This window comes from Lepisosteus oculatus, chromosome 28, assembly GCF_040954835.1.
Source record: "Lepisosteus oculatus isolate fLepOcu1 chromosome 28, fLepOcu1.hap2, whole genome shotgun sequence".
NCBI lineage: Eukaryota > Metazoa > Chordata > Actinopteri > Semionotiformes > Lepisosteidae > Lepisosteus > Lepisosteus oculatus.
In genome coordinates this window covers 5,207,869-5,234,970 of record NC_090723.1, presented here as the reverse complement: position 1 = coordinate 5,234,970, position 27,102 = coordinate 5,207,869, and the positions used below count along the sequence as shown (strand labels likewise).

The following is a 27,102-nucleotide window of genomic DNA, read 5'->3' as shown; positions in this document are numbered from 1 at the left end:
GAAGATCTCAGTGTTGGCAAATACTTTCACATAAAACATGTCATAATAATAATAATTGCTTACACTTATATAGCGCTTTTCTGGGCACTCCACTCAGAGCTCTTTACACGTAATGGGGATCCCCTCCACCACCACCAGTGTTCAGTGAGAGTTTCGGGAGTGAGGCAGCCCTCCTCCTTGCAGTATTTTTTTTTAAAAGGATTAAGATAAGATCACTTTATTAGCCACGTACGATTTCTTGCATTAGGAATTTGTCTTTTCGCAGACCCCAGCTTGCTCTCCACGAGACACACAGATACACAGACAGAGAGAGAAGCTCATTTATACAGCGCCCCCGGAGCAGCTGGGGTTAAGGGCCTTGCTCAGGGGCCCAACGGAGTGGGATTCCTCTGCCGGCCACAGGATTTGAACTGGCAACCTTCCAGCCAGAGGCGCAGATCCTTAACCACAGAGCCACCGCTCCACCCATAAACAGGTGGATTAAAAAATAAATAAATTGGATCTTTTTCACATTCTTAATTCTGAATATCAGCTTCTTCCCTCTGGCAAATGCAGATCGAATAGATACAAATATTCATTTTTTCCCTTATCTATTAGACAGTGAGTATAAACCGATTAGGCTGTAACAGACTTTAGTATTTACAATATGTCATGACTATGCTGTAATAGTTTGTGTAATGTTAGATGTAAATCGACGTGATGTGTAATGTTTTGTGATGAATTCAGACGTAAGCACTGCGTGTCCCCAAAAAGTCACCCCTAGGGGACAATACATTTTATCTGATCAACGGTTAATATGTCCCGGCTTCGTAACACCACAGCAGGTCTCTGCAAGGCTGTGTTCCCCTTATTGAACAGCAGATGGCGTGCTCCCATTACTAACCTCAGTCGGTTTTTGTCGGTTTAAAAACCGTTTTTGTACATTTTTACTAAAGCTGAACGATAGGAAGAAACTGGGAAGAGAAAATGAATTTAACAAAGATAGTATTGTGTGTCAACAGTTGAGCAATTAGTACCAGTTAAAGTGCCAAATTAGTACCAGTTAAAGTGTTTCAATTCTGCACTAATTCTGCAGAAGCTTGTTAGTCCTGCAGGACTATGGTTTTTCAAGAACCAAGGTCGCTGACCCCTCTTGATCTGAGGAGTATTAGACCACATGTAAATGCTGCATGAGTCTGTACGATCAGGGACATTTTCAGAGGGTTTCTGGGGATGAAAAGGTAGCAAACATGACACTGCCTGCCCTCCCAGCTAGGGGTGTGAAGGGCCATGCGGGTGAGGAAGATTACAATGTTATTGTGTGTGTAGCTGGACAAAGACAAGTATGGATTCTGCCTGGCCTTCATACTGGAAAAAATTAAACAGCGAAAAATTAAAACAAATACCATGAGCCAGGCCCACCATGATACATCAGCAAAGAAATTCTATACCTGCATTAAAAAATATAGCATGTGTGTTTAAATCCTTTACAGGCAGTTAATGCATTCATCAGAATGGGGCAGAAAGGCTTTGGTCTCGGCTGAGGCCTGAGTTATGTGGCAGTGGTGCATTAGAGGGCAGTGTTCACCTAGGGACTGTGCCTCATGTTCTGTACAGATTGTCAGCCAGGGAATCATTAGGGGCAGCTCCAGGATATGCCGGATGGTGTTGAGCAGCCCATTTATCACAGCCAGTGTGTGCAAGAGAAAGCTAACCTGCTCCACGATTTACTACACACCTGGTAATACAACATTATGTTCTTTTGTAATCTGGGCTTTAGCCAGTAAGCACATGCCAACCGAGTGTCCTGTTCACCTCAAGCATGCAAATTCTGTCCGCAGAATCTCAGAAAGCAGCTCCTTTTTCCTTTAAAATGAAAAACTCTTTCCACGTCGTTGTAATGATTTTAAGAATTGATCATAGACAACTGCATCCCAGCAATTATTCCTGTTGATTTGTTTCTATGCAGCTTGTAGCATATGGAGAGTTCTATGTAACACAAATCTCCACTCATCTCACTTTTGAGAATTAGCACGCACAACAGTGTGATACAACCAAGACAGGTTTGCTTGGTAATTCTGCAACCTGTACACTTACCTCTGTTTTTCTTTATTTGTTTTACGACAAAACATAAATTCATTACAAATACTGCAACACAGCTATGATTCACCCAAGGTGGTCACTGCGTGTGAATGTGTATTATCGCAAGTCATAGTGTTGTTGTAGTCCAGCATAGCCCCAAAAAAACTTTAAGATGGGTGTAAGCAAACCTGGAGCAGAACAGTGAGCTCAACACACCAGCGCTTATCATTTGCCTGTACAGTGTGTTATTCAACTGCCACATTAAGATAAATTTTCAAAGATCCCTGCATATCCACCTCCACAACCTGGTTTGTCTAATCTGTTCCATGCATTGGTAATTTGCTGTGTAACAAAAAACATTTTTTACCATTACTGCAGAATTGGGCTTCTCAAATGTTTTGAGGTATGATCTTCTCTTCCGCCTCTCGGGATGAGATGTGGGAGAGATTGAATACAAAACTGCTTCAGTTTATGTGGGGTTTTTTTTGGTGCTTCATAAGGTATCATACCAGACAGACCAGGTCCCATGGTTTTATTGCAGGCCAGAGATGTCCCTCATCTAAAGCATTGCAGGCCTGCAAGTGGCCAGTAGCCTGCAGGGGGCGCTGTGATGCTGAGAGCCCTGGCCAACTATACCCACCCTACTCTTGGTGGTGCTCAGTCAGTAATACGCCAGTGACATGACCCAGGCTTAAACGCATGATCAGAGAGTTCAACCTGTGATTCTGGTGAGTGCCTTTAAGAGCTGAGCCACTGGGGAGGCCTCCCTAAATCTCTGGTCTACCGAGACCTCACTTACTCCAGCTCTTCTTTTCTGGCTCTTCCGGTTATTCGCAAGCTCAGTCCCATTGGTCTGTGCTGTGGCGAGGTCATGCTACGTGCAAGTCTGTGCTGTGGCAGCGAGGTCCCCAGAGGGAAGCCTGTGCCTGTGAGTGTGGTGGTGTCGTCATGTGCTCAGGTGCTCCCTTGTTGGCTAATTGGCCATGTCAGACTGGTGCGGCGCAGGGGGTGGGAACAGGGGCGGGGGGCCGACACTTCGCTGGAAGGCTGAGCTTCATTAGCCACATGGACTCCCTCAAGACTCTGCTCAACATCCATCTAAGGAAAGCAAAACACACCACAATGCACAGCACACAGCATTTTAGAGTGGTGTCTCCTCCATTGCAGGAGTTCAGGGGGAAATGATGAGACTTTTGGAGCTGAGGTGCATGTAAGGGAGGGTGGGACAGGCAGAGATCGTCCAAGCTGACCTCCTTCTCACTGATCCCCTTTACTGTTGGTAGGTGAGGTTCTAAAGGATGCACTGTACCTGAGCAAAATCAGAAGACAAATCAGCCTGGAGTGTTTGTTCCTTTAGAGATCTTAGCATGTCACTGTAATTATATCCTAATTAGCAGCCAACGTCAAACCCTACAGTTCTGTTAGTATATGAAGTATACCTAAGACATGTACTGTAATTTATCAGTCAGGTAACAAAACACAATCTGCAAGTCTTAACTACACATACTAATTTGAACTCTTTAGACAAATCGCACCCAGATAATTTTATAAGACAGAACATCTGAGATCCTGCAGTGCCCAAAAAATTTTTGCAACAGCAGCAGGAAACCAAAGAAAGGCAGGTGATTGTGTAAGCACAGCGCTCACCTGCCCACACTCTGCTCCTCCACTTCCAATCAGAGCATGCCTGCCCTGGGGGACTGCAGAGCTCCCTGTGTCAGCTGCTCCTTTCTCTCGCCGAGATCGGCCGAAATGGATGATCTGTGTCATCTGCAGCTAAAAACACAGCCCCCAGGGGACGTGCGCAGCAGGATGCTTCAGTTTATAAACTGCTGCTGCAAAAGGTAGAAAAATCTTACGCAACTGCAGGGTTTTAGAAATGTAGTACAGAAGCTGCCTGCCGTTGTGGTGCTACTTTTAATGCACCTTGCAGAATTAATTTAGGCATAGTTTCCTTATGTTATAAAGGCAGTATACCTGTTGTCTGAATCACGCAGTGACAAGTTTAGCAGACTGAAAGGGTTTGACGTTCTTGGACATCTGGGCATCAGAATAAGCATTCTGGGTGGGGGTTTAAAACCTTCCTATATCATAGTATAGCCTCTTGCTTTCTGTTGTGTTTAAATGTACAGTAGGTTATGTCTTAGACGTGGCATTTATGCCAACAGAAAAGGTTCAGTGGAGCTGTATTTGGATTATAAAAAGCCCTTGAAAATAACCATTTCAGAGCAGACAATTGAGTTTGTTCTGCTCTCTCGACGGCCAGCCAACTAACTTACTTCTGCAGCGCACTGAACTGCACTGCGACATCCTACACCCCAGCACCCTGCTCACATGGTCATTTAGAAAGCTTTCTCTCCCACTGCTCTACACATAATAGGATGAAAGACATCATGACAACACATCATCCAGACTGAAAGAACTAAATAATTGTAGACGAACCAGAACGATGATCCTGCATAGCGAACCCCATTTCGTTTTTAAAGACACACACAGCTGTCCAGGTAGACACACCTGCAGGAATCCCCCCAGCCCAGGAGCAACAGACTTACAAGACAGCGGTTCCACAGACATTACAGTAAATACAGCAAGGTCCCATTTTCCTTTTGGCTCAACCTCTGTATGTCACAGAGCTCGGCGACCTTTTCACAGGCTAAAATCAATCATCTTTTTTTCCGGAGCACAATTTTTCTTTTTTCAGGAGGACCACTGGGACCAGTGTCAGAATAGTTCCCAGGGGTGGGGAGTAATATAGCCAGAGGACGACTACAAAACAGAAGACCACTGTGCCCTGTCATTCTTCTGTCTGTTGTGTGTGACAGTACAGAGAAAGGATTTCATGTGAATTATTTCTGTAGCATGGAGCAACTGGCAGTGACAGTCCTACTGTTACACAGATGGTTTATGTGCTGCAGTACGTCAGGTCAGCTTTACTGGAGATCTAATGAGCCCAGTGAGAGACTTGCTGGACATCGGGAACCAAGAAGACTAAGTGGGTTTATCCAGAATCATTCCGATGCCCTTAGAGAACAGCTCTGGAGGGTCAGCAAAGTTCGGCCTCATCAAAACCCACAGTAGATCCATGAATGTAGCATGCTGAAGCTGACTCTTGGCCACCAGGTATTTCAGCAGTACTGCTGCAGTGCCCAAGACCGCTCCATTGACACACTGAAGTCTGAAGCGCTCTTATTTAACAGAGGGAGAGAAAATCTGCAAAGCAATGGAAACAGCTGATGCTTGTTAGTGTAAATTACAGGGAGCAGATGTTGCCCCCCCCCCAACTCTGCGGCTGTGTAATTAAATCTGACATTCTCTCTCATTTTACCAAGGAGGGAGAAATTATAGATATGGAAATACTTTGCAGTTTGTACCGCTTGAGACTGATTGATGACAAATTGAGAACGGAGGCGTAGAGGGGGACTTCGGCAAACAATGGCTTGATCGGCAAGGGTCTCCCACCATTCCCAGTTCATGCTCCTCAGCTCTGGGGATTCGTGTATTAGACTTTTGTACAAGAAGGGCAATTCCAGGCATCATGGTGTTGGAGTAGGCTGTGCTGTTACCTCCTGGCACTTTGTCTGGGCAGAGGTGTGAGTGTGGGGCTGGACTGCAGGCAGAGGTGTGAGTGTGGGGCTGGACTGCAGGCAGGGGCCATGGGGCAGAGGTGTGAGTGTGGGGCTGGACTGCAGGCAGGGGGCAGGGGGCATGGGGCACAGGTGTGAGACTAGGCCTGGACTGCAGGCAGGGGGCTTAGGGCACAGGTGTGAGTGTGGGTTTTGCCGAGGAAGAGAGAAACAAAATGGCTGACAGTTAAAATACGAGAGGGGGGCTGGGACAGGCAGGGAAGAAAGCCAGGGGAAAGGTGTAGGCAGGACAGGGCTCAGACAGGTTCTCAGTCCTCAGATCTCAGGTTCCAAGTCACAGGACAGAGGTTTCTAGTCAATCCGGTTCGCTAATAACTTGTCGGGACTGAGTCTAGCAGGAGCTCGGATGACAAAGCACCTTCCTTGTGGCGTTTCAGGAATTAAATAGCGAATGTGGACTTAATTAATAAGAGGACTGGGTGCCGGCTGAGCAGGGGGAAGAGATGGGGGAATCGGAGCCCTGGGAGTAACCTGCTCACTAGCTGCTGTCCGTCTGGGTATGACAGAGCACAGACCATCAGACCTGGGCAAAGGCTTTCCGACACTCCTCACAGGTCAGGCCCACGAGGCGCAACAGAGCAGCGGTGCAGGGGGACATGACAGGCGAGCAGCGGCACAGAAGGAGCTGCAGCCGTCGGCCTGGAGGCGAGAGGATCGGGTCACATGGTGGGGGGGGGGACAGCGACAGGCAGCAAGCAAGGTGGTGCTCAGGTGGTGCTGGGACGGCACTGCCCACATCCACGCAACATCCTGCGTCTTCCCAGGTTCCACAGACGGCTGGAAAAACCGACAGGGCTCTCTGTACTTCACAAAAAACAGAGCTCAGCTGACTAGATCCACTTGCGTAATGCCATAGTCTCCACCATGTGGTACCAAACTCCGGGCTGCAGGCACAAAACTATGGTGCACCAGGCTACGCATTGCTAATTTTAAACCAAGGTCTTTGTTTTTAAAGGACGAAAAGCATTACAGAACATTCATACCTCCCACAGGGATTCCTGAATCAGCAGCCTGAAAGATTAATGTGATGCTTTAATACATAGGTGTCTTCAGTTACCCCTTTAAAGTATAGAGTCAGGAGTTCCCCATGCATTTTAACGTGCACTTAACGTGTAACACGCAACATCAAAGTTACAAGTACCTGAAAACGATGAATTGTAATTAGAGGTTTTCATCTTTGAAGTTTACTTTGAAACAAATGAATTGACTGGAAATTGGAAGGGATAACAATTCCTGTTTTTCCTGGCACAGCCTGTTTTTCCTCGATTGTGGCAGAAAAATACGCGAGACAAATGTAAGTAACAAAGCAGAGTGTGTTTTTTTTATTCAGACAGTTTGCTTACAAATTCATCAAATGACAATAAGGAAACAGTGGCCATTGTATTTTCATGCTAATTAATCTTAAACCAATTTTCATTGTCGAAGCGCTGCTATTCAGTGCTGTCTGGAAATAGCTACCCTGCTGAAAAGAGATGATAAATTACCCCTAGACATTCTGGAGAAGCATCTATCCCAGCTGTAATATCTGCTTTGATTTGAACCAGGAAGAAAAGCTATAATAGTCTGAAAATTTAAAGGGTTGTTGTTTCCCAACCCAACCAGAGATGGCACTGCTTGTATTCATGTGCAGTCAGATTCGTGACCATTCTGAATGGAGCCTCCATCTTTCACCCAATGGGAATCTCTATGGTGCTGACAAATGGATCAGATATACAAGCAAGCAACTAGAAAGCAGTCACAGTAGGTATCACAGTTGCGTTCAGCAGGAAATACAAAATAACCACGTATAGAAACAATCTTGCTATAAAAGTGCTCGTAGAAATGTGCCACCAAAAGAATACATTTAGGACAAAGCCTTAACCTGTTTCATCAAGGCTATAGGTTTGATTTTATGTTTGATGAATGTACTTTGGGGTGTACTTTAGGAACTTGTAGAATTCAGTGGCTACAGAAATAAGTACAGGTAAGCAATAAACCCAATTTCTTCAAAACAAAGAAGACGGGGCTGCTGTCTCAGTTCCTGACTTACACTGTTTTGGAAGAGGGGAGGAGCTGTGGGCATTATATTTCTATGTCCATCCAAATCTCTTAGTACCTTTGCCTGAACCAACTTTGTGTCAGTTTTGAAAAGCACCTTGCATTGCACGAACCCTGTGTTTGTTCAACATGGTTCATGGACTGCAGAGCTGCCTTGCATACACTTTGTGTAATATTACACAAATTACAAAGGGTATGCTCTCTGAATTTCAATTAACCGTTAATTAATAAACGGACCATTTGTAACCTTCCTTATGGTCCTATGTACTGTGCTGGGCTTCTTCATCGTGAAGTCATCTAGGTTCTTTAGCAGTGTTCTTTGGGAAATAAAACATGTCTATAGGGGTGAAAGCTCTGCCTATATTCAGATAGAAACAGACTGACTGAGCCATTTTAAAGTGCTTTTCAATAACGTCCAGGCTGTTTTCATTAATTCACTGCACAGTGGACAGTGTATCATTGTAGGTCAGCATGTCCCAGGATGACCACTTGTCCTACTGTAGCACCACTCACGAGACGATGACCACTGTGGAAGAGGTGGTGGATGGGAAAGTGACTAGCTCCTTTAACTCATGTGGCCTTAGGCATCTCTGAATTCAGATGAACTTGAGATGAGCCAAATGACTTCTTCAGGTTTGTAACCATCTTTAGTTCTTATGTAATGCAATCTGGAGTCCCTGAAGGAACAGGAGCCTTATCAGGCCAAACTTCTGGGTAGGCTCCAAATGCCTGGATGATAGCCAGCGTCCACTGACTTTCAGAATGCAGCCATTACAAAGTGCATGTAAAAAACAGACAGGTTGAAAGGGAATAGTATGCACCATTCCTTAATAGATGATTACAATTACACATAAATTACCTCCTCTAACAGCATTCTGAACATACATACATTCCAGTATTTTCTATCCTATTGATCAGTTTCCCTGCCCAGTGAATTACAATTCAATGAATCTCAAATCCATGGTCTTTTAAACGCTGAAATGACCCCTGTTTCTGCCTGTTGGAGTGTCTGTGCTGGGGAGTCCTGGATATGGGAAAATATTGATTCTGACAACCCAAGGAAAATGTTCAATTGGGATTTTGCAAAAAACGTTTTAGAAAAATTGTATCTTTTTTCATCAATTGCAGTTTCAAATACAAAATGAAGCTACTGTACAGTATACAAGTATTATATGGGCTTTGTATTTTAGTTATGTAATGGCACTAATGGTGGCTTCTACTACATTAAAGCTATATATAGTTTGACAGGGTTACTCTATTGCCCTCTATTAAGAATGTAAATGTTTTTTAAGTACTGTAAATTTTCAAGACAGCAGATATGAGTGTCATTTTAACATCATGTCCCTATAAACACAGGATTTTAAAACATCAGTTCTAGAACACACTGTATGTAATAATACATGCTGTGCACTGACTAGACTTGCCCAGGGGAGAACAAAGCTTTGGGTCATTCTTGCTCCTAAACAATCAAAATTTTAATACTTTTCTACAGGAGATTAAAAAAGAGAGGTATTCCGAGACACCTTGTGAGCTTGTTCAAATGAACGGGCTGACAGCTGAGCCCTGCAGATGTTATTAAGGAGTAGATTATACATCTCTTAAAGTGAGAGAGACTCTTCTAATAAAGCCTAGACACTGTCATGAAACATCATCAGCACCCTTCAATTCTGTATATATTGAATTGTTACACAATGTATATGGGCTATTTAAACCCAAATACACCTTCTGACTGTTTCAGACAGATACATTGGTTCAGCTTAAGGAGTAACTTACAAGCTAATAATTACTTGAAGGAGGTCACAGGTCAAAGACTTATCCTAGTTCAGTAACAGAAATATGTTTGCATGCTACCATGCATAAACCTCACATGACCTTCTGCTTGCAGTATAAAATAGTCTGCAGAGATTCTTATCCTAAATCTTAAGTCATTCACAAGCATTAGTCAAAAGTATCTAATCCATTAATTCCCTAGCAATATAATCTAAAATAGAACAATGGCTTTTTACTTTGGGAATAGCTTGCAAGTATTTGTGGTTCAGGGATTTTTTTTTTTGCAGGGTTGCGATAACCAAAAGAATGATTTAAAACATTTATCTTGTAGCAGCAAAACGCATTCAAACAAATCCCAGCCGAAACGGACAGAATATAGCAAAAGCTGTATATTAGAAATAAACAGCAGCAAAACTGGGGAACAGCCTGGTGCCTCAATATGGAATGACAAAGGATAACACAAACACTGCAAAAAGCGGATTTGAAATGGTTCAAATCACAAAAAAGGAATGCTTGCAGATTAAACGGCGTGCACCAAATTACCTAAAAGTTATTAAATTGACATACAGAAGCAATCTTCAAAGACTTATTTTGCAACCAGCTGTATATTTGACATTTGAGGCTACCATATCCCATATGGTTAACTGGCAACAAAACCTTGTCCCCAGTTTGCCTGCAAAGATGGTACAAACACATGCCAAGAAACATCTATTCAATAAAAAAAACTGGTTATATCCCGAACATTCAGTGCATTGTTCGCGCTTCATAGAAAACATGTTTGATATATATTGGTTTAAAAAGATTGAAAAGGCATATCAGTTCTTTACAATACAGATAAAACTGGAGTTTCCAGTGCAGTTCCAAATATTCACTTATCATGCGTGTTGGTAAAACTCTTTAAACTATTATAATGCCTTCAAGATATGTGCTTTCTTCGCAGGGCTGTGTTCAAATGTAAAATCATTTTAGTGTGCTGCCTTTTCCTTAGGAAAAATAATCGAAGTTCTTTACCACAAGTGAAGGTATGCCAGTATTAAACCTAAGCCTGCTCTAGCCTTTTCCTAAATCCAGAAAGCTATAGAATTCTAAAAGGTTTTGGAAACCTTCTCCTCTATTCCTTGTTTTAACACCTCTTGACACCAGGTTCGTTAACCACAAAGACTGATCTGACCTTCCTGTACTTACTGCTGTAACTGCTTGTCTGTCAGGGTCATAGCAAATGTAATCAATGCAGCTACAGTATGTACTGTACATTTATACACTTGCAAAGACCTGTAGCATTACTATTTGCATACATAGAAAACCTTGGAAGAGAACTGTTTAGATGATCAGGAATACCTTCTTAGATGTTTCCTATTTCTTTAGTCTTTAGAGCTGGTTGTGTATGTCTGCTGTAGAAGAAAAAGACTCAGTGTGGATTTCATGCCCTTGCATAGACAACTGCAATTCCATTAATCAAGGAATTGAGGTTATAATTGAATCAATACAGATGAGCGTAACAAGGAATGTGAACAACACAAATCCATCGGGAGAAAGCAAATTTCAGTGATCAGCCAGGATGGGGAAGCATGTTTGCACTCCCTTTCGCTTGCTGGTCAGGTCCTCTACATTCCAGCCATCCTTTCAAAGAACACGAGGCTTAGTCGGCCATCTCTAAGCTCCAGAAGACTTCATTGTCCTGAGTCTGTGTTCCTATGCTGGATCTCCTGGATTCTGAGGCTTCCATGTCTATTCCTTCAGTGGCCCCTGACTTAGTGGACAGACATTCTAAACCAATGTGATCTGCACTCCCTGTGTCACAGAGGGGATGGCCAGAGTCTGAGGTCTCGGTCCCGGATACATTCGAATCCTGAGAGCCCAAAGACGGTTTCCTGGAATTTTGGGAAGGTGCTGAGGCAGATGGGATGGGACCCCGTATTTCCAAAGAGCCGACTTCAAGGACGTGCAAGGGGCTGGAGCCAACCGGGTCGTTCTGCCTGGGACTAAGGGAGAGACACGCAAATTGTTCGTGCTTGGGGCCCGAGCTGGAATGCACGTGGCTGGGGGACCCCGAGGTATAATGATGAGTGTAACTGGGGGTAATCAGTGCCGAATGGACTGGAGTCGGGGTGTTGGACTTGGAGTAATTGTATTCAGGGTTGGGGGGCGCTGGCTGGCACAGGGTCGGGTGTGACTGGCTGAGATTCACTGAGGACCGCAGCTGTTGTCCGCTATGAGGTGAGGCACCACTGTAGCCAGCTTGGGGAGCTGTAGCAAATCCTGCAAAGACGCCACTAGGGTTCAGCAACGAAGGGCAGTTCTGGGGTTGCTGGGGAGCCGTGGTGCTTCCGGAGGCTTGGCACAAGTTCTGCTTGCCCTCTGCCCCTGGGTTCATAGTTCTGCCTGCATCTGCACAGCAACCCCCATGAAAACAGGTGGCCCGGGGACTGGAAGGAGGATGGAAGTGATCAACCAAGGGGAGGTAGTTCTCCATCTCCACCTGCTGCCCGCCCATGGTGGAACCGCGGCCACCAGGGGCTCCACTGTAACTCCAAGGTTTGCCGTGGCTCAAGGGCTCCATGTTCACAGGCTCGTGATGCATGTGCATCCCCGCGGCCAGGTTGTACGAGACTCGGGGCTGCCACTCGCTGACTCCGATGCTGCTGCTGGAAGGAGGATTGGAGACCATTTGCACGCCGTAAGGGTACGAGGAGAGGGCTGAGGTGTAGTGCTGCACAGCCATGTGGGCCTGCAGGAAGTGCATCATGTGGTGGAGCTCCTTGGTGAGCTGGGAAACCTCCTGGTTGAGGTGGCTCATCTGCAAGGCATGGTCAAAAAAAGGTAAAGCATCAGGAATTATGAAACTAAGCAGGTGTGAGCCTGGCTAGTACCTGGAGGGGAGACCTGAAGGTTGCTGCCGGAAGAGGTGTTAAGGAGACCAGTAGTGAGCTTCACCTTGCAGTCTGTGTGGGTCCTAATGCCCCAGTATGGTGGTGGGGACATTCTTTGGATGAGACGTAAAACCAAGGTCCTGACTCCCCATGGTCATTAAAAATCCCAGGGTGTTTCTTGAAAAGAGTAGGGGTGTTACCCCGGTATCCTGGCCACATTTCCCCCCTGGCATTTACCAATCATGGCCTCCTAATAATCCCCATCTATGGACTGGCTCCATCACTCTGTTCTCCTCCCCACTGAGAGCTGATGTGAGGTGAGCGGACTTGCAAATTGGTGGTGGAGGGGAGTCCCCAATACCTGTAAAGAGCATGTGAGTGAAATGCCCAGCAGAGTTCTATATAAAGAATTATCTATCTGAGAAAGGGCCGTCTATTGACTTTTCCTTAAATTGCCTCTGATGATGAATTACAATCAATCTGCAATCCCCCCCCCCTCATTTAAAGGTTGGAAACCGAGTCCAAGAAGCTCCCAGTCCAACTCTTCCCCATCCCCCTCTCCCCCAGGCTGCTGAAACACACCTCCTCTGTGCTGATTTTTAATTGCAGCAGCAGAGTCAGGTGTGCAAAGCCCTGCTGTCACACGGATTACAAATTACACAGAGCCGGTCCCATCTCTCCACAGCTACCGACGTGGTCTCTTATTTTAGACACACAGAACTCCCCAGAGGGAAACGGAAATACACTGGAAAAGAAATTCAAAAGGAATGAGGGGGATAGAGAGAGGAAAAAATAGCACTTATTTCACATTCCCTGATTCAGCAGATCACCTGGCTTGGCTGCTGAGGTTTTCATTCTCCCCATCCCAACAGAAAGTTTTGTCTCTGTTTCATTTTCTCTGCCCTAGTTTTTTATCTCCCCTCCAGTTCTGCTCCTGCATGCTCAGCATCCTCTTGGAAAACAGTTCCATTAGCAACCAAACCCAAGTGGTTTTCAAGTTTACAATAACGTTTCTTTGCACCGTTCAGAACTAGAGGTCAGGAAAATACTGTGTGCATCCATCCATCCATTTTCTAACCACTTTATCCAATACAGCATCATGGGGGAGCTGGAGTCTATCCCTTCAAGCAACAGGCAGAAGGCAGGAGACACCCTGCATTCCCATACTTACACCAGGACCAGTTTTCCCAGAAGCCAATTAACCTGCCAGTATGTGTTTGGACTGTGGGAGAAAACTGCAGCACCTAGAGGAAGTATCATGCAAACACGGGGAGAACATACAAACTCCAGGCAGACAGCATCCCAGGTAAACCTGAGCCCCAGCGCTGCAAGGCAGCAATGTTAACCTCTGCACCACTGTGTTGCCCTTGTGCATTCCTGCAACCCTTTCATTTTCAATGGGAATAAAAGCACTCAGGATGGAAAGGTGGAAGAGGAGGTGTTAGCTTTTTCCCCATGGCTGTAGCGCTGCAGGCCTGACTGGCTCAAGCCCAGCCTCCCCCCTCCCACACACACACACACAGCTCTCTCTCACTGATCCTCACCTCCTGGTTGAGCCGGCTGATGCTCTGTCTCACCTCCTCCGTCTCCAGCAGCAGGGTGGCGCTCACGGGGCTGGCTTCTGCACAGTGGGAAGCAGACACGCAAGGCGGTGAGAGGACGACACTGAGAAGGAACCTCTTCGCAGGGTCCGCTTGTCAGTGGGGACAAATCTGCTCCTCTCGCTTGCCAATGCATTGCACCCTCCCCACTGCCAGTTACATGAACTGACTCCGTCACTGGCTGTCTGGTGTGAGGAGCACGAGACAGGCTCCAGAGCCACCTCCGGTTAACACCACGCCTGAGGTCTGCAATGGCCCGATATGATATTCAGCAGGGGCTACCCTACGTTTCAGCCATGCTGTGCGATATGATCATGGAAACTATTGGTGAGGCCCTGGAAAAGACAGGAGGACAAGTGCATTGGCATGAAACACTTTCCAGTGCCTTCAAGACTCGGATCATCACTAATAGTTGACAACAATGTTAATTTTCTCCTGATTACCTGTACTGGTAGACTTGATTGCCATAGTGTTTTTAAAAAGCCACCCTTTTCAGTGATCTACGTAGTCTGTGTGCACTTACTGGTTAAATACATTTCCTCTTAAAAGCGCTTTTCCCCAGAATCTTATTCATTTTCAAAAGTAATCCTTTACACAAGTACCTTGTATCTTTAATGGATTACTTTTTAAAAGTAGCTTTGCCCAATACTGAGGAGCTCAGCACAGTGATTAGAGTTAAGGAATGCCTGTTTTCTCTTCCTACATTCTTTTTTCCACAAGAAAGCAATCAAGGAGGTTTTGCCCCTGAGAGAGAAGAATCTCAGCAGTTAGAAGAATGTCTTGCAGGTTCCCGCTGTCGATGGTTCTGGGCAGGGTCTGGGATCTTAAGGTCCAGATGGATTGAGCAGTTTTGTTGCCACAGTACTGCACAATTTGTTTCCTTCTTGGCCAGAAGGTTGTGCGATAAAGCGCTACCAGAGAGAGTCACTGGCTGTCTGAGGCGACGAACCACGCCCACACACCCAGACCGCGGTTGGTCCCGAATTCAGATGGCCACAATCTGAAATTCTCTGGGCCCCAGGTACAGTATGGTGGAAGCAGAGGCTGCCCACACCCACGTCCACCGCCACTATACCTTTGACAAAACTTTCCTCGCTGGCCTTTGCCTCGCCGTGCTGAACGTTAAAGTGAAACGTGTGTGCCTCTGACGTCCGCCCATTATCCTCAATTCCGTCGACAACTCTGAAAAGAAGAAGATCAGGGACATCATAATTGAAGGAGAGCGTGCACAATTGAGGAGCCTTTATCTGATTCACCTGGCACGGACTTCAGGAAGGATGTGGGATCAGGAATTTGATTGAGTCTGCTGTTGCATTATCGCTGCTATGAAATGGAAGTACTTCTTTTCTTACTTGTTGAAAATTGCAATTTGTGCTTAATTCACTGATATTGTATGCCCTCAAGCGCTGCCAATCTAGGCAAGCCTATTATCAAGACGTTGCACACTATAAAGGTGCACAATTTTGCTTTCTGTAGGGGCTGTTAACTCTTCAGTGAGCTACATGCTCTATGTCAGCTTACTGCATTAACAAATTGAAGAATTGAAAAATAGTATTATATGTCTCTTTTACCACAGATCACCATAGGACCAAACCACCTTTCAGAGAAATGGCTTCATCAATTTATTCTGAGCTACTGCCCAGCAAACAGTATGTTTGGAAATGCGTCAGACCAGATCAGCTGAAGATTGTTGAGAGCTTATGAGAGCTGAGAGCTTGTTTGTTGGAGTGTATTCAGTTAGATGAAAGTTATGGCATGTTTTCTGGAGAGAACAGTTTCTGGAGGTCTGTTTGATTCCCTGGCCTGGTTTTGGTGGGGACCCCTCTCACCTGGGGCTGAGGTCAGGGGGGCCAAAGCAATTGAGCGAGGGGATGAGGAGCTTGGCAGGCTTGCGGCTGGCACAGGCCTCAGCGCTGGGGGCGGCGCACTGGGGCTCCTCTCTCTGGTGCTGTGGGGAGGGGCTCCTGCCCCGGCTGCCCCTCACAGGGGACCGGCAGCGCCGCAGGGCCGAAAACTGCCGCAGCTCGTCCCCCAGCAGGTTCCCCAGCGAGCCGCGGCGCACCGGGCTGCTCAGGCTGGGCAGCATGAGCTTCCTGCGGGACTTGGTGGCGGGCGAGAGGTGGAAATACTCCTCGGGCTCATCCTCATCCTCCACGATCAACGGCAGCTTGTGGTCAGAGGTCGAGATATTCTCCAGGCGGTTCTGGGAAAGAAAAACAGCCCCATCAGACTCAACCCCTGGCCACTGTGCAAACACAGGCATGGAAATTTTGGTATGAAGGTAAACTAGATACAATGGGGATACCTGGCTAGTGTCAACATTTCCAGCTTCATAGCAAGGCGATGTGTACTGAGAATTATTGGCTCTTCCATTTCATCTATCTATTCAAGCCCTAGCTCCAATCTTGCCAAGACAATCATCCCAGACCCCTCTCATAAAGTGGGGGTTATGATTATTCATTTTACTTATTGATTTATCCACTTGGATACATTTAAAGAGCATCTTTAATTTCAGAAAGTGGTATTATTAAAAAGCAATTAACTACAGAACTGCCTTCTGTGATGGGAGAAAAAGGGTTGTTTTTGCAGAAGCAATAACTCCTTCAGTCTGTTTCCACACTTCACCTTCATGTAGGTGAGAAAGCACAGATAAGACTGCAGTGCACAGTACAGTAGTAGCATGTAGGACAAACGTGCAGCATGTATAACCCATGAGGACAAAGAGTCTGGTATTAAGAGTGAGGGAAAAAAATCAGGAAGCACAAATTGTTACTGAGAACGTAAGCACTGATAATTTCTTAGGCTCCTGAAGATTTGTTCGATAGGGCCTACGACCATATCTTCTCTCAAGTGGGACGGCGTTTTGAGCTCAATACAAAAAAAGAAAACCCAGTAAAGATGCTCTAGCTGTACAGCTCCTTTTCTCTCGATTTGGCACTTAATGGACTGCAATTCCCCACATCAATGGCCCACTCTTGTGAGATACCTCTTATTATTGGCATAAGCCGGAAGGTAAAGTGCAGCACTTAGCTCCATTACTGCTATAAAGACATTCTTTGTAGGCTGAGTAATCTGATGCAAAGGCCCTTTCAGCCTGGAAACCCCCTGCACTGGTGTGCTAACTGAAATAACTCCTGGTTAATTCTTTGTCATATGTTGGACTTGATGTCCATTAGGCAACCTGTATAAGAAGAGAATCTGTACAGTCTGTTCTTAGTGTGTTCTGTCACTGGAGAGGAACCTTCAGCCTGGTGTCCATATGCAACTCAGCTTTAAAAATAAAAAGGCTGCGAAATGCTTCCATTTGAAAGCAATGGCCCAGTCTGTCCACTTAGAAATCTCTGTGGTGCTATTTAAATAACTCCTATACCATGAAGTGTATGAGTGGCGTATATATAGGTAAGAGAGAGGAAAGCATAACAAAGAACAAAGAACGCATTGCATAAATGTCATAATGCAGAAAGGTATGTTAACACATGCTTAGGCCCATGACAAAGCACGGTACAGCCACAGGAAAACTGCAAAATTACAGTACAGAGTTACTATGGCAAATTCTCATTAGATTGAATTCCAAAGGTAAAACCTTCCAATAAAAAACAACTGAAATTTTAAAATGATGCTTCAAGAGAAAGGAAAGCATCGCCTGAACTGCAAGATTTTCCTGTCAGGTCTCTTTTCACTAGGTTAAAGTTTGAGCAAATATTATGTTACAAAGTTTTGGAACTCATCTTGCAACTGTAATTTGCCTTAGTGAGGCGAGGATTGGGATTGGGCGTAGAGAAACTGGGTTATTCCAGGGCAGTTAATGCGTTTGAGCTTCAAAATTTTTTTAAATGCAAGAATGAATATACCCAAGCTGAGAGACCCGGGATTACTTCACAACATGAAGATATGGGCTATCGACTGGCACAAAAATGGTCTGAGGACAGCAGGGATTTGGGGACATGGTGATTTAATAACTTGCGTGCCTCCCTGTCCAGTTAGTATTTAAAATCTGTTCCTCAACAGGAATCCCAGCACTAATGGAAGCAGCTGTACTGACTGCATGTTGCAGAAGACAAGCTTACCAGCACTAGAAAGGAAAAAAAATAATTGTCAAGTCTAAACTGGAATATAATTGAAAGAAAATAATAAAAAAAACAGTACCTGAGAGAGTCTTGGAGATCGGGCAAATCTTGAGAGACCCTGAAAAACAAAGAAGTACCAGAAATAAAGGTCACATTGTGAATGTCTCAAGCATTAGTTATAAAAGAATGGTAAAACAAACAAGCAGTTGCACAAAATGAGGCAAAGGGGGGGCAGTTAAAAAGCCATTTTTCAACTATACAGCAATTACCGACATCATCAACTCTGGTACCTTGCTGTTGAGGTCCCATATATAAAACACTGAGCTCATCTTTCTTGGGCCCATTAAAGAAAATTACCTGCATGGGTGTAACCATCGTATGAAGTAATTATAGTTCTCAAAGCTGAGAAAGCTCGCTCAATTTTACATTTAGAAAAAGAATGTTAAAATCAGCCGTTTTTAGCTCATTAAAAAATGAACTTGCATCACCCTTAAGGAAATGCGACTTTACAATAGTAAACGAGACAAAAACAAGAAAAATCGATGGATCTGTTATGATTGATTCAAGTAGGTAGTTGCTTAGATTGCAAAGGAACAGGTAAAGGCTTATTCAGACACACCTGAAGAAGGCTCCACAACTGAAACGTTGTGTCTTTTTTCCTTTAGCTTTCAGCATGGAATAAACCTTTACCCGTTCCCATGATTTATTCAAGTATTCATAGGAACCAGGAGTTAAAATGCTAGATAATACCACATATTAATAATCAGGATAGGTGGAGGCTTGAATCGTTTCATTGCTTTATACAATGTCACACACTGATCTCTGCCAAATGAGCACCCCAATGCAATGTGATTTCAGTGCACATTGCACTTGCTCTGTCCAGGATCCGACAGGAGGCAGTAGTGCTGTCTGAGAGGTGAATCACCCCTCCCCTCCCCACCCCACAGGCTGGGGGCCAGCGCCCCTGGCATTGCACATAGTCCTGAGCTGGAGCCCAGTACCCAAAACTAAAAGACCAGATTCCAGAGCCTAAAGATTGCACTCCTTAGCACTTTAAAAACCATTGAATTCATCTTGCGAGACAAGTTCGGTGCCTTTTCAGCTACCCATGCTTTCTCAAGTCCAAACACTGGGGGGTTATTGTGTACCTGTATGCTATAGAAAGTGAAAAATTATGTAATCCACTCTTTGGATAATAAGGCTTATACTGTATATGAATGTTATTTGCACAAGCTGTCAGGTTGTGAACTATGAAATAGTCATCAATCTGACAATCATCCTCAATTCATGGGAACACTTTCTTAGTCAGATGAACATCTGGCAGATTAGCCACTTTGTAACCCTGTGTTGCAGCCACTTTCTCGGAGACGTGGGCTATTTATTCAAAACTCAGTGAATGAAATAAATCAATTACAAGCACTCTCGATTTTTCATAAAGTTCTGCCTCTTCGGCAAAAAACAATGCTTTTACGTACTTCCAACCCCCACACGGAAAGAAATGTGTACTTTATCTGTGTCAGCCTATATAAAAGTGCTGTAAAGTCTGCCCAGCAGGTAGCACCATTGTGCTGCAATCTTTGAAACAGAATTTAGCTTACAAATTTCTATTGCAGTTTAGTAATCTGTCTTTACATTCTCTCCTGACTTGGATGATTTTCTTTTTTGCTTCCCAGCCGGATCGCCTGCTGTGTTAACTGTCTTTCCTAGACACAGCTCTCTTCCAGGCAGGGTGACCCTCGGAGGGCGAGACTGGGGAAAACTCCCGAGAGTGCTCGTTGACTTAATTTAAAGGAGTTAAAGGAACTTCATTATGGAGCTTCATCCAGCTCCCTCAGAAAACCCTTCAAACCCTGATGGATGAATGAATTGATTGATGGGTGACGTGATGAATGGATGAATGGAATGGACAGATGGTTTGGGGAATGGATGGGTGATATGATGAATGTATGACATGATGAATGAATGGAGGGACAAACAGCATGATGAATGGATGAATAAATGGACAGATGACGTTGAATGGATGGACAGCTTTCATGATGAATGGATGGACAGCTGTCTTGATGACTGACATGATCAGTTGACTAGATGGACAGATGGCTTGGGGAATGGATGGACAAATGGACTGATGGATGTGTCGATCTCAGCCATGTGCAACAGGTCGAAGGAAGGCTCACCTCTGCCTTGCTGCCCTCCCGCAGGTTGTAGGTGAGGTTGTGGTGAATGTCGGCGGTGAACTTGCTGGCGTACTCTGGGTAGAGCTCCAGGACTTCACGCAGAGCCCGCAGGCTGATGTACTGCAGGTCGCAGTAGGTCAGTGCTTTCACATCTGCATTGGTCTTGATCACCTGCTCCTGGCCAGGCAGGTCTGCCCCAATCAAGTCACCTTTCCCTGTGGAGGGGGAGCAGAACACAGGAGCTACAGCACACCCCAAACCAATAAGGTGTGCATTCCTTTTCATTGTGTCACCTAGTCTATATCACGTTTACCTGTAGTTTGATTTCTTAATGGACACTATTTCTTAATTGCCACTGTTAATTCTGCATCGCCTCAATAGCAATTGCACAGTATAACATTCAAGGACATTAATCTGCTGGACATTAATCTTCACATTCAGCTAAAATGGAAACAATACAACAAGTCATCATTTAAGATTGACTCTGGCTTTTAATTAAGTGGGAGAAGCATGGCAGGGTGCTTTTATCTGGGGGGTAAGTAATTAATATAAGTGTCATGTTATGCGTAGGGCCTAAGTGTTTAAGGTGCAGAATTAACGTAAGGTACTGCATTTGAAAAAACGAAACACAAACGCGTTTCTTAATATGACTGGTTAAGTAACTGCATCAGACAAAAAAAAACGTGTAATTATATGCTTATTGTACACTTTTGTTATTTTGGATTCCGCTTATAAAAATAACAGAAACTGACATGATACAGCGATAATGTTATGCTCTTTAAAGCAACATAACACAACATAAGGAGTAGTGTTCTATTTATTTCCACACACAACCAAAATGTAACCTTACAAGTTCACAAATATTAAAACTCTTGCTGCTAGTGCTGAGCGATGACAGATGATAGCATCTGAAGTTCCCTGACAGTGGGGGTGTTTAACAACACAGTCATGTGCTCTGTGCATTGGAGGAAGCGACACGATCCTACCACCAGGTGGCACTACAGGACATTGGAAAAAATAGGGAAGTGGTACATCAGCAGCCGGTCTGCTGTGCCCATATGACAGTCTTCCTGTCTTTGGTCCGAAAACCTTTCAGGACCAACTCACCGAGGATGGCCAGGACCATGTTGTCCTTGAGCACCTCCAGAGAGCCGGAGCACACGAAGTAGTTGGCCTGCAGCGCGTCGCCGTGGCGGATGAGGTACTCCCCCGGGGCGCAGAAGGAGGTCTTGATGTGCAGGGAGAGCGAGCGCAGGCAGCCGCGGCTGGCGCTCTCGAACAGTGGCAGCTGCAGGATGTCCTTGTTCAGGTGCATGGCGATGTCGGCCCGCAGCTCGTCCGGGAAGTCGTGCAGAAGCTGGACACGGCCGGCCGGGGGGACAGGGGAGCAGAGGGGAGGGGGGGGGATGAAATGACAGCGTGTTCATGCACGACGGCTACCCCTCAGTCTCTAGTATCCCTGCAGTGTAGATTGTCCAAGTCAGGGGGGCTTGTAATGTTTGGACCCACATTCTTGAGGGAGTGCCAGTGGGGTTGTTTGTCCCACACCCAATCTGCTGATTCCTTCACCCTCTGTCACCATGTTTTTGATATTGTCCAATTTTGTCCTTGCAGAGCGCAATAGTACATGACCAAGCTGTTAGTTTTAGCACCTTACTGTTATAAACAAACACCAAAGTTGCTACATCATGGCATGGTCAGAAGCCACTCGGCAGGGCTATACAGACTTGCTAAATACTCCAGTCCTATTTCCATATTCTGGCAAACGTACTGTACATGCAAACACATAACACACAAATCAAGGCTGAATTTTGCGTGACTCTCATCTTTCTGTTTCAGAAAACCTTTTCTGACTTTGCAAACCCCAGCCACAATCAAGCGGGCCACAATGGCTATCAGCCCACAAGACGCTCAAGGCTCTAGTCAGGGGATATATTATATACTATACAAATGAAGCTGTATTGACCTTGGTGAGAATGAGTGTCAGTTGAAATAGGGTTTTATAGCTCATGTAGTAAACAAATGTGATGAGTATCGCAGGGCGCTCAGTCAAAGCTGGGAGTTATGGAAGGAAGAGAGTGAGAGCACTGGCCTGTTTTGAGGTACTATTATGCATCATGTGGAATCCATGGGGAGCCCCCTGATTGGTAGCATAGGGATCACCCGACTGGGGCTTTCTGGGGGAAAAAGACGTCACCGCTTTCCCATACCTCGTTGGCGTCGATGCCGTTGTTGACGGACCACGTGGTCTGGAAGTACTCCAGCATGCGCTGCTTGAGCTGCTGCGGCAGCCGGTGCACGCGGATGAAGTCCTTCAGGTCCTTCATGCGGGTGTGGTAGAGCGAGCGCCGCGAGTACATGCGCTGGATGATCGCCGTCACGTTGCCGAAGACCACCGCGTGCATCAGAGCTGGGGGTCAGAGGTCAGAGTTCAAGGAGGAGTTCCACGTCGGCTACTCATCTCAGATTGGTTCACATACAGCAGAAACGTTTACTCCTTTCCCTGTTCCGCATATTTTTGCTTCTACAAAATCCACCACTCGTGTGCAATGGACCTGCTTGCTTCAGCCGCCATATATTGCTTAACAATTTGGAAATGATCTAATAATAGGATTTTCTAACTGCTTTATCCAATACAGGGGAGCTGGAGCCTATCCTGGCAAGCAACAGGCGAAAGGCAGGATACACCCTGGCCAGGATGTCAGTCCATCGCTGTGCACACACTCACACCAGGGCCAGTTTGTCTAGAAGCCAGTTAATCTACCAGTATACGTTTGGACTTTCGGAGGAAAAGCATGTGAACACAGGGAGAACAAAAACTCCACAGAGATAGTGATCAAGGGCCGTGGTTGAACCCAGAGCCCTGGCGCTGCCAGGCAGTGATGCCCACCACTGCCCCACTGTGCCGCCCTGGAGTTTTTTTCCATGCAGGTCTCGATCAGAAACAGCCGTCAGCCAGGGGCGGTCCCTGTAACGCACCTCCGATGAGCATGGTGCAGATGGAGAAGATCTTCTCGGCGTCGGTGTTGGCGCAGACGTTTCCAAAGCCCACGCTGGTCAGGCTGCTCAGGGTGAAGTACAGCGAGGCGATGTAGGCGCTCCGAATGGACGGGCCTCCCAGGGTGCTGTTGATATAGGGAGTTTCCAGGCGCTTTCCCAATTCATGGAGCCATCCTAGAAAACATGTGTCAGCAGAGGCCAAGTCAGCCATTTTGGCACTCAAAGGGATTTTTAATGGGATAAGAGGCTGATAAGCCACAACGAAATGGATTTAAAAACCATAAAAACTATACCCGTTTTGGATTTCTCTGCAGCACGCTAAATGAAAACTCTTTCATATGGAAAAAAAAAAGACTCACTTGGTTTATTCACTGCTTTGTTTTTTTCCGGGGCAAGTGTATTGTTTTCATAGGCGAGCTTGCAACCCAGGCCACCGGTTTCACATTTCATACTGAATTTGGTGGACAAGACGGTGGTGGAAAGTTAGGAGGTTTGCTCATTTCAGCCCTTGTGGAGACCTGAATATGGATTTGCTCAACGTAGCGTCCACTCTGTTTGTGCTCTGAGTGTATGGATATAAATGATGTACTGCGATTAGCAATTCCTGTGAGATGGTGTGACTCAGATGGAATTCGAGTAGCGCTGTGCAGCCTAAAACCCGTGCATGGAAAAATTATACAGGATGATATAGCTAAGGTGCTTATTAATTCCTCTTTCCTGAAAATGATTGACATCAAGAAAATATTGTCTGTGATAAACTGATGGTGCCCCTGATATTGTCAGAAAACAGAAGAGATTTGTAAAGATCATTGCAGACCACACGGTGGATCCATGCCACATGGTAAAGTTTCATTGGATTATTCATCCGGAAAAGCTCTGTGCCAAGATTTTGAATTATGATCTTCACAATGTGATGACTACAGTGGTGAAAACAGTGAATTTTCTTGTTGCTTGATCTGCCTTAACACAAAGGCAGTTTTAAACTCTCCCATGAGCCAGAAGTTAGAGCTAGCTAGCAAAGGGAAAATGAGGGCAAGGATAAAAATAAATAGTAACATGTACATATTTATTAATTTTAGATATTATTATATTTAATATTAAATTGTTATTAATCAAAATGTACATATGACTATTTACAACATTAAAAAAGTAGAAATGGCACTCAAATCTGTAAAAACAAAGTGCATGAACTCACTCTTGGAACGCCCCTTCTGAAAGGTTGGTGACCCTTGGTCTAAATATTGGCCAGCTCAAAGAAAGTAAATTGCAATTACACTGTCTGACCACCAGGTGACAATGTGTGATATTAGAAAAATAGCTATGGAAAAGATTAGGTTATACTTTTAATTTGGGCAAATCAAGGATGTACACTTCATAGCCAACAACCAGCGATGCGTGCACTGTAAGAGATCCACTCCACACACTTGTTTTTTTAAATACTGTATTTTAACATTCAGATGCTGAGAGTGACTCATGGTTGTCAAACGCGCCCTTTAAGGAAGCTATCTGGCATTTTTTACGAGCCAAGATGGTAATGTAAATGCCAACATTTTTGTTTTTTGCAGGGAAAAAAAACGTAGCATTTTTGTAGCAGATTGGGCTAAATCTTCAGCAAACGACTAAGAAGGTAAGATGTGCGTAACTGTTCAGCCGGTGTTTGAGATCACTTCTCATTAGACAGTTTGTTTAAGAGCCACGCTGGCACATTGCCTTGCACATCTTTGCCAGAGTGTCAATGGATAAGCCCAGCTGGGTACAGGTATAATTAAGCCCTTCTTAACGATGGATAAACATCCAGTGGGTTTAATTATTCTGTCTGACTTACATACCGATTGGAAAACAATACAAGATATCTGACAAGGCCCCCAGCACTTTGTATCTGAGTATGAAGAGATTACTTGTAATTGCAGAGTGCTGATGGTATGTAACAAGACTGTGCAATTAGCAACTCTTTAGACTCGTGCAACAGCAAAGGTTAAGTCAGTCACAGCTGGAGGAAAAGGGTACAACTCAACTCTCTTAACCTGCACTGAACTTCAAGAACCATGTGCAGTTATGCCATTGAATGAAAACTGACAATCCACACATTTAAATTTATAAACCCTGTAGGGCTGTAAAGAATTTACCAGTATCTTTCTGCCACACAAAATCCGGATGCCCACCTTTTTACTTGTCTTTTTCAAAAAATAAATTCTTAAAATTGAAATGAAAGCACTGACAAAACCAACACAAAGCACTATGAGACGTTTCAATGTAATGCAATTCTATACAAGACATTTTGTTAGGATTAACGTACGATCAGCATAGTGAAGACAGAAATCAGAAAATATATCAACATCACTGTAAAAGGCACAAGGGAAAAAAATATTGTCAATGTCCCCTGTGAGTGAAATTCACAGCATAATTGTCTCAAATGCAATAAGTCTCAGTGAGACTATAAATTTACTGCCTTACCAGATGTTGAGCTGTTTTGAACTGCAGAACTGAATGACTGCCTAGAAATGGGAGACACTGTCTACAGATAACAAGCAGTATGTCGAAAATAATTATCAAATAAAATAATTACAATGATAAAGGCTCAGCCAGTAAAAGAGTCCTGCTCATCCTCATTCTCCCCATGCAGGGCAGAAGACGTAAAGATATTCAGTGGAGGGAGATTCTGCCACTTTTGGGATATCTGACTCTGAAATAAAACTCTTAAAGAAACTAAAAAGACCAGCGAGAATCGAGTGCCAGCGAGGGAAGTCTACTCACCAATGTCCCAGGTCGTGATGTCGTGGTGCTCCATCTCCTTGCGGCCAATCACGTACCAGATACAGGCCATCCAGTGGGCCAGCAGGGCGAACATGGACATGAGCAGCGTGAGCACCATGGCGCTGTACTGGGAATAGCGATCCAGCTTCTGCAGCAGCCTCAGCAGGCGCAGGAGCCGGACCGTCTTCAGCAGGTGGACCAGGGAAGTCTAGCGGGCAAGAGAGGAGCACACAGGACACAGGTGGTGGGGGAACCATAATCCTCCTTACTCATATATGACACTCCACTCAAAGCGTTTTACAGGTAATGGAGACTCTCCTCCACCACCACCAGTGTGTACCCCCCACCGGCAAAATATGATGGCAGCCAGACTGCACCAGTACGCTCACCAGGGGTAGCACCCCTACGCCTGGGTAACACCCCTACTCTTTTCGCGAAACGCCCCAGGATTTTTAACAACCAAAGAGAGTCAGGACCTCGGTTCTACGTCTCATCCACAGGACTGCGCCCTTTTTTACAGCACAGTATCCCCCTATACTGGGGCATTAGGGCCACAGGGTGAGCGCCCCCTACTGGTCCAATTAACACCTCGTCTCCCATCCAGATACTGCCCAGGCTCACACCTGCTGAGCTTCATTTCAGCAAGAGGATATAGCGGTTTAGAGGCAAATATCTAGCAAGAGGAGAAGCAGGTATGGAAGTCCAAATCCATGTGTTTAAACAACTCTGGGTTAAAAATAGCAGGGGGGGGGGATCTAAAGTTGGAAAAGGTGAAGAGCTGGAGAAAGAACACTTTAAAAGTACTTTTGCAAATCTGTGAATTCATGTGTCGCATAAAAAGCACAAAAATAAATCTCAGTACAAAAGGAAACTTTGATCCTTAAAGATATACAGAAAAGCATGTCAGCAACAGTAAGCTGAGATTCAGATGGTGTTGACTTTTAACATGAAAAGAAACTGCTGAAATGCTAACTCTCCAATTTATAAAGGAGAGAGTCTGGATCTACTGGAGCTCTTGAGAAATCTAACCATTCTCTGCAGCGAGTTACATCTCAAAAATGTGACAGCTTCAGTATCAGCGGCAGACAGACTACTGCTTGAGTGTCTGGTTTGTCAATGTCTTC

At 45.0% G+C, this 27,102-nt stretch overlaps 1 protein-coding gene across 1 annotated transcript in view; it reads right to left on the bottom strand.

Moving 5' to 3' along the window:
• Nucleotides 1-8,350: 8,350 nt before the first annotated feature.
• kcnh4a (potassium voltage-gated channel, subfamily H (eag-related), member 4a) overlaps nucleotides 8,351-27,102 on the bottom strand; it is a 50,563-nt gene continuing 31,811 nt past the window's right edge. The window contains exons 7-16 of the mRNA XM_015362224.2: nucleotides 25,979-26,186; nucleotides 23,204-23,398; nucleotides 22,435-22,634; nucleotides 21,332-21,581; nucleotides 20,225-20,439; nucleotides 18,130-18,168; nucleotides 15,813-16,186; nucleotides 15,059-15,165; nucleotides 13,927-14,003; nucleotides 8,351-12,309 (exon numbers count right to left, since the gene is read on the bottom strand). Of these exons, the coding sequence (XP_015217710.2) occupies nucleotides 11,152-12,309; nucleotides 13,927-14,003; nucleotides 15,059-15,165; nucleotides 15,813-16,186; nucleotides 18,130-18,168; nucleotides 20,225-20,439; nucleotides 21,332-21,581; nucleotides 22,435-22,634; nucleotides 23,204-23,398; nucleotides 25,979-26,186 (2,823 nt within the window). The 3' untranslated portion in view covers nucleotides 8,351-11,151. The remainder of the gene's footprint in view (nucleotides 12,310-13,926; nucleotides 14,004-15,058; nucleotides 15,166-15,812; nucleotides 16,187-18,129; nucleotides 18,169-20,224; nucleotides 20,440-21,331; nucleotides 21,582-22,434; nucleotides 22,635-23,203; nucleotides 23,399-25,978; nucleotides 26,187-27,102) is intronic.